The sequence below is a fragment of the Lineus longissimus genome, chromosome 7 (genome assembly GCF_910592395.1).
Source record: "Lineus longissimus chromosome 7, tnLinLong1.2, whole genome shotgun sequence".
Classification (NCBI taxonomy): Eukaryota; Metazoa; Nemertea; class Pilidiophora; order Heteronemertea; family Lineidae; genus Lineus; species Lineus longissimus.
In genome coordinates this window covers 5520374-5532640 of record NC_088314.1, presented here as the reverse complement: position 1 = coordinate 5532640, position 12267 = coordinate 5520374, and the positions used below count along the sequence as shown (strand labels likewise).

Sequence of the window (12267 nt, the reverse complement as noted above, 5' to 3'; positions counted from 1 at the left end):
CTGTTTTGGCCCCCTGGTGGCAGAGTCAAGAATCAGATCAGGCTGAAATTCAGCACCAGAGGTTATCTGATATAGGGGGTTATATGTACAACGTTTCAAGCTCATAGCTTTGGTGGTTGAGAAACGTGCCATAGTTACACTCAAACGGCCAATTCACGCCATTTGACCTCTGCGACCTTGAAAAGTAGATCAAATAAAAAACCCGTTCGATATATGATGTATCCTTGCAATGAGTACCTACCACAAAAGTTTTATCGAAAACAAGTCACTAATAAGCGAGATATCACACTTTTTAGATATCCACATTTGGCCCCCTGGTGGCCAAGTAGAGAATCAGATCGGACAGAAATTTAGTGTCACGGGTCATCTGACCTAGGGGGTCATGTGTACAAAGTTTTAAGTTCATAGGCCTAGCGGTTAAAAAACGTGCCACTGTTTTTGAACTAGGATACGACGGACGACGACGACGACGACGACGACGACGACGACGACGACGACGACGACGACGACGACGACGACGACGGACGACGACGGACGACGGACACTGCGGTATCGTATAGACTCCCCTACGGTGAGCCAACAAGTGCAGAACAATGAAAATGTGGATCTTTCGAGATATATTATCAGGATCGGCATAAGGCATGTATAGCCATGGCATTGATAATAAAGTTCCAAGCCACTTTTCAATATCGGGGAGTTTGCATGGTCTCAATATTGCATTTTGGTCTTCAGTATTTGACAGTTCTGCAGTGTCAAAGGATCGCACAACTTTAAGAGAAGATATAGATCAAGAAAGTAAGACTTCATAGCTCTATGTCACCTGCCAATATCTGCCCTCCTGTTTATTTGACAATAGATTTACTAACTCCTCCATTCAGAAATTAATGAATATAACATAATTGACAGCTTATGGATGGCTGGATATTAAAAGATGAAAAACCTATAAATAAGCTAGTGAAAGGTTCTTTCAATTTGTCTGTAGGAGTGAAAGAATAGTGCTAGCGGTTTTACCATTTATTGCAACTATAAAACCAGCAGGAGTTTTGAGTGCTTGTGAAGAATGGCTCAGAATGACACCTAGTTGGGGGTACCGACAACAATATGATGTTCAGACAAATTGCCACAGTTTCAAACAGACATCGGGGTCCTATGTTAGAAAGTGTCTCATGTGAAACCTTCCCAAGATGTCCTGCAGAGGCCAGGCTGTTAAACTACGTATCATTCTGCCATTGGTGTATTTCAGACACCCAATAAATGTCGACAAAATGGCCTGGCACTTTTCGAGTGAAGTAATGGCATTTTCTGTTTGACAGACCTCACTCAGTGACATTTTAAGATTATGAAGACTGTCAAAAGAAAAATGATAGTTCGATGATAAATCACTGGCGTGTCAACTTGAAAGAAATATGATGAATGACCATCCAATGACAAGTATTGATATGTAGGCCTTTAATGATTCTGATAAATGATTGCCAAATTTAAAGAATATGTCAACTGTCAATAGGCCAATGGTATGCCTGGACATCAAATAGAAACTGATGATAAATTGATTTTTGATCGTTTGTTTGTGTGGTGCTTTGGTCGTGAACAGACATCTTTTCATGGTGCTCACTCACCTTGATAACTGATGTAACTCCCGCATCGGGAAATACTCAATGCTGAGAGTGGGGCCAAGAGTGGCCATGGTGCGATTGCAGAGCGGTTTCAAAGCCAAGAAACTTCTCCAATATAATTTAAGAACCACCACAATTTGACATTTTCCAACCTAGATTAGGAGAACATCAACACAATCTTTCACACATTCTCTCCGAAATCCAAGAATTAAATAAAGTAGCACAAACACAAATTGTGAAAGTGTAGTCTGTAGACTTCCATGGGTAAATTGATCTGACTTCTCATTCATCCAACACTTCCAGACATGAACAAATTCAGCTTCAACTCGTTTCACACTAATTTCAAAAATTATCCATATCCATATATAGTTATCCACTTCATGTTACTTTAAGAAGATCAAGCCAAGATAAATTCGACAGTTCGACTTAATATTACGTCTGCAAACTCAAAAATGTATCCATGTGTGACAACCCATGTTTGTAAAGCAAACAGACCAAATTTGAGAACTGTGACATTGTATCTATGAATATTTTGAACATAATACAAGTACAACTGTGAGTGGCCTGCATTTATCCTTATGACCATTGAGCGATTGGAAAACGCATTGATATCAAATAAAGAAATTATATCTCGAACCTCTCCTACATGATCAAATGGTGCAGTGAATAGGACCCATCAGTGAAATTAGATTGTCAAAAGCACTGCTTTGAGTTTCATACATGTAGATCACTCAGTGGATTTCCATACAATTTTCAGAAACATATTCTACATGTTTCTAAATATCATGCTCATAAGTGCTCCAATGAAAAAAATGGTCTTACTGTGAGGGCTTCACACTTGCAGTGCCACAATATGGGATAAACCTAAATCTTTTCAAACCTATATCTGATCCATGAATTGAGATCTTATGGGCCTCAATCTCCTCAATGTCAAGGGCAGTGCGAGCCAAGGATTTCCAGCCTAAATAGAAAACATGCCTATATGCAGATTTCATTCAGAATAAGAGCTTGATCTGAATATAAAAGCACTCGTAATGCTGCGATGATGTTCAAGTATAGTAAGGGCATATGTCTTCACTTAATTAGACTGAAAGGGGAACGAGGAGCCTATCAAACTTTGTACCGTCCACAAAAGTCAGTTACGTAAGGGCCAAGTCAAAAGCTTACCCCTTTGGAAATGACAAATCAATTGGCTTCATTTTTCCAGTTGATTAAATCCAATGAACGAATCAAGAAAGCAAGGGAAATGCATTTAATCCAAAAGAATCTGCAGAGGCCAAGTTTCGATATTCTCCTTCAATTTTTATGGATTATATCCAAAGAGAAACACTGACAAAAAATCCAACAGTTTGAAATTTGAAAAGTTACACCATAATCAAATTCTTTGTGAATAGAATTTGATGTAGGAATGCTAAAAACGTTAAGCCAATCAACCTCAACTGAGGTCCACTCAGCAATGCGTGAAATTGATTTGATGTCGGAGGGACTTTCAAGGTTAGTTGACCAAAATGCGTCACACCATAATTCTGGACGAACCACGCTTGTTTTATGTCTCGTTAGCATGACTAACTAGCGATTGGTCAATAGTAACAATAAGTCAAATAAGACTGGCCGAAAGTGTGCCAGAGTCAACAAAATGCTGAGAAATAACAATATTTAGAAACATTTCTGATGCATTTACAAGCATTCTGTATGGGTTATTGCAAGGTTATGTTATTTGTATTTCATTAGTTAACTTGAGGAAAGCCAATAAAATGGTGGTTCTACCATGTTTCATTTTGTAAGGCATTGATTTCTGCTGTTGACTGGCAAAAAGCTCACTTGTCAGTCAATTAGCAGATGAATGAAGACCTGCTTCCCAGCATCCTGTTAAATATAAAAGGGAGACATCTGGAGGTTTCTGGTGAACTAAAATCCTGATTAAAGTGTCTTTTTCCTGCCTTGCAAATATTCCATATAAGCACACACACAGGACTATAAACTGGCAACTACAGTACATACAAATTGGAAATCAAATCAAATACTCTGGTTGACAAGAGACAACCCAAATGAGAGGGTCCGAGAGTTGCACCTCCTTCTGACATATTACAAAGTACCGTAGAAACGGAAATGAAGTTTTAAGAAACTGATGGTTACTTACAGAAATGCTGATACCAGTTCAAAGATAGTATCCAAAAAGTAACACCTATGTTGAGCTATAGACTCTTCCAAATGCCTCAAGCCAACTACTACTTGTATAGGCCAAAATGAAAATGTTTTGCTAACTAAGACCGAGCTCATGTATTGGGGCAACAGCTTATCCCCTGTCTTAGGCCTATGGGACCAATTACACATTAAATTTTTCATTAATCCTATCCCGATCAAGCTGAGAGAAAATGACAAAGCTTCAAAGTAGAGAAACGAACCACAACCCGCTGAAAACCTATTAACAAGTTAATAAATCGCTTTCAAATTCATAGACGGATTTAAAAGGAAAATAAATAAAATTTCATTGATTGAAATGACCCTGTGGTTTTTCGTATATTTCTTGTTTCTTTTGCTGTTTAAATAAACTTGTTGGAATCAAAACACTTTGGTAATCTCCTGGATTATGGTATAGCCCCCTGGTGGCTGAAAAAAGGATTAGGGGTGTAAAGTAAGGGGGATTAAGCGAGGGGGTCTGTGTGTTTGGACTGGTGTCTTGCAGGGGTCGCGTGTAATCTTGAAGAGAATGCTGTAACTACATAAGGGTTTTTAATGTTGACAGATTTCATATTAGTTCTAATTAGATTTTTTACTGATTGCAGATGTGCACTGTTGCTATTGTCAAAAGTACTATTTGGGATTTCCATAACATAAACAGCACCAAAAACTATTGTCATGTGCCAAATGCAAAGTCATTTGTGCACGCCCGAGTTTTGAAATTCCCCCCAGCTGTCCCAGCACAGAGTTACCATTTTGTACATCAGGTCACAGTATCAGCAAAGTGAAATATTCTTAGGGCTGATCAATTTCAAAAGGCAAAGACATCTCAGCCCTATAATTTGCCTTGCAACTTACCCCTGCTTCGAAGATGCCTCACTGCCATCTTCACTTGAGTCAACAATCACGCTCTCCAGAACATTGACGTCTGACATCACATTGATATAATAAAGACCCTCATCAATATCCGAGTCAAACTGCGGCAGCTTACAGGAGATCCTCACATTGATGATGTCATCAATGGTGGGTTCCTCATGAATCACAGTTAGTGAATCCATCCTCAGATTTGAATTTGTTCGTAAGTTTTCATAGATTTGTTGACATGTCAAGAATTCTATCCAGTCTCGAGCATCCTTTACCCAAAAATAAAGTTTTGGAAATCAAATCCTAGATTTCAGCCAAGGAAATATTTGCCATTTTGCTGAAATGTCTGGAGTAATAAGACTACATGTATATCGAAAATATGCTCGACAAGCACAAACAGATTATAGAAAAAGTCTATTAGTTCATGATATTTTATAATCTACATGTTCATATAACAATGATAACCTCATGGATCAAAATCCTATTTACTTAAAACATGTTTAGACAAATGATAGTTGACATGGCTAAGTTAGACTGTTTTCCTAAAGACCTAAAGATCAAACACTTATTCATCTCATGAGGTGAGCAAACATAAGGGATGTGATATTTGAATCCCTGACATGAAATCGAAGATAATTCTTTTATCAAAGATCAAGTGAGAGTCAACAGAAGAGAAAATCTGATGATGTTTGCCTTTGAACAAAGTGAGCGGACATTCACTCTGCTGATACCAAGCATGCAAGGACAAAAAAAAATCTTTGATTGTGACTGCTTGATTCTGATTGGCTAAGTCCTTGAGAAAGAGATGTCAATATCGATGCTGTTGTGATCAGCGGCAGTTTCTAAGTTTGGCTCGACGAAGCAGCAAACCTGATCTGATCGACGAAGTAATTGCACAAAATTTCCAAGAAAATCCAAAACAACACCCGTTACAGCTCAGTATTTTCTATTTATGAACTGTTATCCATTAATACAGTCATTTCTTAATCCTCAATATGTCAAAGACGAGTCACCATAAACATCACAGATTTTTATCAAGGTCCTAATTCAACTATGTCAACTCAGGCACAGACTGCAACCGATAACTGGTACAGGGCTAATCCTGTGTTATTGTTATATCAACTTGTGAAAACCTGTGAAACACTGCACTGGTCACAGACAAAACAAGAGGAATGTTATTACCCTTCGACATGTTCAATGGTGTTTTGCTGTACATAAAAGCACATAATAACCAAAAAGTAATGGGTAACTCTGATCAAACCAAAATCAACTTGTTGTATTTTAGATGTGCCCTTCTAGAAAACTAACCTTATCGCCATTGTGATAACTTTGTGCCTCTGGTGATTTTAAATTTTTTCCCCCCTTTTAACCTTTTGGCCACATTTGGCACTGTTAGCACTCAGTCTTACCTACCGCAGAGCAATGTTCATTTGTGCAAGTAACCAGAGGGAACAATTTTGCCACTTACAAGACAGATTTAAAGAAAACATGCAATAAAACAAACTTTTATATCAAATTAGGTTGCTATTTACAAGATAACAAGCAGCATACTATAGTTAATAAGAGAACCATTCAACCAGCAGACAACCCGAGGCACCACCACTGTTATCTCGAGATTAGTTTACAAAAAAATGAAAACAGATAATTGAAATAACATTATAAGTTTAATGGAAGCATTTTCCTCTCCTAATCCAGCTTATCAACTCACTTAAAATAAACACTTGACTACTTACAAAGAACTTATATATTGTCAACATAATTTCGGCACTGACAACATCCCATATTTTTTCTCAAAATGTTTTCAATGTGGCCACGACATAGTAATGGTAATGCTCAATGGCAGTGGAGTGCCGAACTTTGCCAAGTTAGGGTCAGCCATTGTTAAAACTGTCGTCATGGTTTTCAGGGAATGACATCATTTGTGACCTAATAACTCGGTGATGCTAAGTCAAACCACGGCTAGCAAGCTAAACTGGAATAAGGCGAATTAGCAAATCTAGCAAAATGATAAATAAAACAAATCAATTAATATGATAAGTCAATAAAGAAGATTTTAAAGGAATTAACATGTGCAGATTTAAACTCTGTCACTTACTTGGCGGATTTCTGAGTGATGGGTATAACAGAGACAGCTGTGACAGGATTTTGGTAAGTGCTGGGAGAGGTGGTGAGAAAATGAAGGAGATTGGAGACAGAAATGAAGCTGGGTGGTAACAAACTCCAAAAGACAACAGAGGTACCTGTAGATGGTGCATTGTAAGCCAGGTTCTACAGATGAGTTTACTGATTAAGTTCTCATGAAATGTGTTCCGAACTGACTTGATACAACCAGGTCATACGCCAGGCCATGTTAAAACTCTATCTCGATTATGTACCTAAACCACAGAACATCATGGCACCATACTAATCAAAGCAAGTCTGCTTGTTCAACTGATAGCATATTCTTACCATGATTCAGTTGACTGACTAGATGATGATTCTACAGGAGACACCCATCTAAGAGGAGATGATGAGTCTTGAAAGCGACTGGGTGATTGTCGGTATGGTGAAGATTCTATGGGTCTAACGGGATACGTGTCAACCATGGATGGAAATAGTGGAGAGTCTTGAAAGAACCTGGGTGACTGTTGATATGCTGAAGATTCTATGGGTGTAACAGGAAAGTGGTCCCTCATGGATGGCGAGATTGGTGAGTCTTGAAAGCACCTGGATGACTGTCGGTATGAAGATTCTATGCGTGTAACAGGATAGGTGTCTCCCATCGATGGTGATTGTGGAGAGTCTTGAAAGCCCCAGGGTGACTGTCGGTATGGTGACGATTCTATGGGTGTAACAGGAAAGTGGTCTCTCATGGATGGCGAGATTGGTGAATCTTGAAAGCGGCTCCGTGACTGTTGGTATGCTGAAGATTCTATGGGTGTAACAGGAAAGTGGTCTCTCATGGATGGCGAAATTGGTGAATCTTGAAAGCGGCTCCGTGACTGTTGGTATGCTGAAGATTCTATGGGTGTAACAGGAAAGTGGTCTCTCATGGATGGCGAAATAGGCAAATCTTGAAAGCGGCTCCGTGACTGTTGGTATGCTGAAGATTCTATGGGTGTAACAGGAAAGTGGTCTCTCATGGATGGCGAGATTGGTGAATCTTGAAAGCGGCTCCGTGACTGTTGGTATGCTGAAGATTCTATGGGTGTAACAGGAAAGTGGTCTCTCATGGATGACGAAATTGGTGAATCTTGAAAGCGGCTCTGTGACTGTCGGTATGCTGAAGATTCTATGGGTGTAACAGGATAAGTGTCTCCCATCGATGGCAACAATGGAGAGTCTCGAAAGTGACTGAGCGACTGCCGGTCTACCAAAAATGGTGGAAGTTGGTTGGGTGACCGTTGTTGGTCTATCAAAGATTGTGAAGGTGAAATGGGTGTGAGAGGATAAGCAACTCTGAAGGATGGCCTCCGATGGTCTTCTGAATATGATGAAGTTGCTATGGGTACAACAGGATAGGTGTTCTCAATGGATGGCGAAGGATGTAGGTGTTGAAAGCGTCCTAGTGCCGGTAGACCTGAATATGGTGAAGGTGATGAGTGTCTAAAACTGCTGGGTGACTGTAGGTCTAATGAAGATAGCGGAGGTTCAATAGGTGCAACAGGATTGGTGCTACATGCAGATGAGAAAGAGAGAAGATGGGGAAAGTATTAGATGAGGGAAGGGAAGGTGACAGACAGTTTAAGAGGGAGAGATAGAGGGTCGAGGAAAATGGAATGTACCTCGTCAGGGGCACTATGGACAGGGTCTATATTGACAAAATCAAAATATGAAGAATGGTGATTTCACCAGTCAAATATGACGTCATGTGGACAGGGTGCTGTTTTGGCAAACCGATCACTTTGAAATCGCTCTATGGGCAAAATGTAACTTACCCAGCTTGCTTGTATTTTGTGAACAACTCTTCCATGACCCTGTAGATATCCTGAATTAAAGAGAGGGAAATTCTTAATAATTGCACGAGCATTTGTTCTAGTTCTTGGAGTGTCAGATTGTTTTGCATCCATACTGGCCCTCTTCTCCCTAGCATTTTAAGGACTGTCGGTAGTCCCTCTTCTTGACAAGACACCCATTCCTATCTAAATTGAAATCCCCCGCCCCCCTGTAATCACTCACCTTTTCTTTATTGGTCACAAGGGCAGTAAAAGGTCTTGGTTTTCTTGGAATCACTGAAAAACCAACGGTACAAGTTATCATAAAGGGAGAGTAAAACATTCCATAATTCATATTCATGAAACGAATTAATGATTTCGTAATGACAGAGACAGCCATGATTGTTTATTGAAAGAAACACAATGAGCATTATGGAATGAGAAGAAATGTATGTATGTATATCGTTATGAATGAAAAGGTTCTGAATACAGGAGATGAAGGAAGGAGAAAGAAACTTTCCCCTACTTACTGTCATGTCCAGACAATGGACGATATCGTGTCAAACCTGTTACAGGTCGCTGACGTTGTCTAGTCGAAACGTTCATCTCCCAAAACAGACTCTCTCCATCATCAAAGTCCCCCTCGTCTTGTTCGTCAATGGTAAAATCTGTTTCCATTGTGAGGGCGCTACTGGCACGATGACGACTATCCGCCGATTTTGACTTCCGTCCTCGGTCAGATGTCGAGACGCGTGTGACGTGGCCGTATTCTGGAGAGGTCTCGTCATCTTCCATTCTGCTGTAATTCTTTAGAACTGAAGCAGAACCAGACTTGGTTGATGACAAAATGGAAAATCATAACAAGAGATTGGCATAGTTAGAAATCATAGGCCAAAAAGAATACAAAAAATATCCATTTTCAGTCATTTTGGTCAAGGGTGCTATCCACCAAGCGCACAGACTAAGGTTTTAAAAGTTTGCAATTATAGACCAAAAGATAATGCCACTCTTCGCTATTATTCCAGTTTACGTTCTTTTGCAATTTTATGAAGATATGACCGTTACCCAAAGGCACCTTTGTGTTTTACAGCTGAGAATATTTAAGAAAAGTCGACAATTTTGTATCATAAATTGAGATTAGTTTTTCAACAGTTAGAGAGAAAATATATGACCAGTTAAAACAAATTCATTGTATGGTTGAGAATGTCCCTGTAAAAAAATTGAAGTTAGATTAAAACGTGTGCAAAGTCAAATCAGTTGAACCTGGGTGCGTTAAAATCCTGAAGAAATCATAAAGTTTAATCATTAGACGTATTATGTAAAACAAACTCCACATTGACTGCTGCAAAATTATAAGAATTTTGTATTAGGAACATCACAAATATGTTAGATAAAGTATACACACCAACCATTTGAGACATGGGCCAAAGGGAACACTCAGAGCCGTTATAGCAATCTGACTATTCTGTTCCTTGACTCATGTTTCAGGATTGTAACCCTTCAAATGACTGTGAATGAGATTTCTTGGCAAAGCCATGATTCCAAAGAAACATCTCTCACCAAATTAAGACAAGTCTTCAGAAGGAGGGGAGGGGTCAACTGAAGCTAAATGTAGTACAAGTATTACTCATGCATTAAACTGCATGGACTAATTGGAAATCTCTTGTCTTGTTTCGAAACCTCATTCTCAATCTTTACAAGGGCTCAGATAATTTTGAAGAGAATTTCAATACACAGCAATTTCTTGAGAGCATAATCACTAATCCTGTCAAAGATGGCACCATAGCGATCTTCGTAGTCAGTTGTCTTCGGTGTGAATAGTTCTGATGGGGGCAGTGTAGTTGGTAAGGGAGTCTCCTGGATCTGAACTTTGCGAACAGAACGCTGGACACTGTTTGCAGATAATGTCCCTTCTAATCGAGAAAACCGTGAATCTGGGACAGCGCTCCTGATCCTTTTATCCAAAGGTCTGGGTGGATGTGACGTTGTCCCAGGTTGTGACTTTGTTTCCAGTACAGGGATTGGAGTAAGAGGAACAACTTTTCGTCCAGTCGGTGGCCTTGAGTCAACAGGAATCGGAGTGGGTGGTCCCAATTTTGGCTTTGTCAATGAAGTTTGCCTATGGCCCTCTTCAACAGTTGACGGTCTCCTGAGGCTCAAGGCAGATGCACGACGACTGGTCATAGGAGAATCTCTCCCAGTCAAACCAGAGAAGACAGAATCTGCATCAACCACGCTCAACCTTTCCAATAATTCATTCAATTCTTCTTCATCTCCTTCATAATCTTCAAACAAGGTACTGCCACATGTGTCAAAATCACTAACTACAGTCGGGTCGATATCAACCTGGGGTATGTCACAATGGATTTTGACAGGTTCCTTAGAGACACTAAGATAATCTGAAAATTAGAAATCACTGTAAATTAGCATATGAAGCACTAATTGAAATACCAGATGTCATAAAAACAACATTCTTTTACACCAAAGTTGCTACAAAATCTTTAAAAGACAATATTTAGCCTATTGACATTTGACAAAATTTTGTTTACTTCATTATTATCTATTCGACAAACAAACCGAAAGCACAACAGACAGCATAGTTAAAATTAGAATTGACATTCCGCCAGCAAGCAGTCTCCGATAGTCATGTTTCTCCTGAATTCAAGCCACACAATTTTTTGCTGGAAAGCACTACTTGAGGATACAATGCAAAGGTCAAATTTCGATGAGATTGAAAACACAAATGTGGGAAGACACAGGACATACATAAATGACACAGAATGACAGAAAACAACACAAAATACAGTTGACTTTGGGACAATGACACTTATTGATGAGTTGCTGGACATCTTGTAAACCTTGGTAGTCAAACCAAACTACGATGTTAAAAAATCACAAGTGCTTAACCAGCATGATTTGTTGATTATAACAACAGTTAACCAGTTCATCTTATCAACATTAAGTTGCAGAGGCGGATCCAAGGGGTGCCAGCATGAGCTTTCCCACCCATTTCAGAAACATCTTTGAAAAAGACCGGGAATTTGAATGCCATTAAGCTCAAGGGCACCCACTTCCTCTGAATCCTGGATCCCTGTGATTTCGGACGTGCAACCTCTCTAACACAATAAACCTAGATGTGTGACAATAAGTTATGTGCTGTCAGTGAGATAAATGAGTGGACTGAAGTGAATCACAGGCATTTAGAGTTTGTGAGATAAAGTGACGAAAAACCTAAACAAAATATGTGAATTACACATTTTAGGTATAGTCAGTTGTTCGTGAATCTGTGCATGGAGAACGTCTCAGAGAGGAACAGATCATTACAGCACAAATTTTTCCCAGGATGCTTTCATCAGTGCTTTCCAAACCAAAATTTCATTGGCTGGGTGCCGAAATGGAAAACAGAATCTGTTTTATCATGTTTTTGAAATTTTAATAACAAACTGGGAAAAAATTGAGATTGTAAGCAACCTCTGCTTAGCACATCCAGGGTATGACTTTCTAAAATATGGAACATTTTCACGGCCGGAGATATCTTGCCAATCAAACAGTTTAAGATTGATTTTCTGCGGGAACATGGTGTGTCAGTTTTGGCCTCCCATTGTACTTACACAAAGGAACTAACACACTCAACTCCATCACACTGAAAATGGTATTGGCAGATCTACACTGTCCATGAAAATTTCCAAATTTGC

The 12267-nt window shown here is 39.4% G+C and overlaps 1 protein-coding gene across 3 annotated transcripts in view; it reads right to left on the bottom strand.

Moving 5' to 3' along the window:
- The window catches only part of LOC135490771 (uncharacterized), a 29598-nt gene that overhangs the window by 4189 nt on the left and 13142 nt on the right, over positions 1-12267 (bottom strand). For all 3 annotated transcript variants that reach the window (XM_064776244.1, XM_064776246.1, XM_064776245.1), the window contains 3 exons: positions 9103-9387; positions 8817-8869; positions 8576-8625 (listed from right to left, as the gene is read on the bottom strand). In XM_064776244.1, the coding sequence (XP_064632314.1) occupies positions 8576-8625; positions 8817-8869; positions 9103-9387 (388 nt within the window). The remainder of the gene's footprint in view (positions 1-8575; positions 8626-8816; positions 8870-9102; positions 9388-12267) is intronic.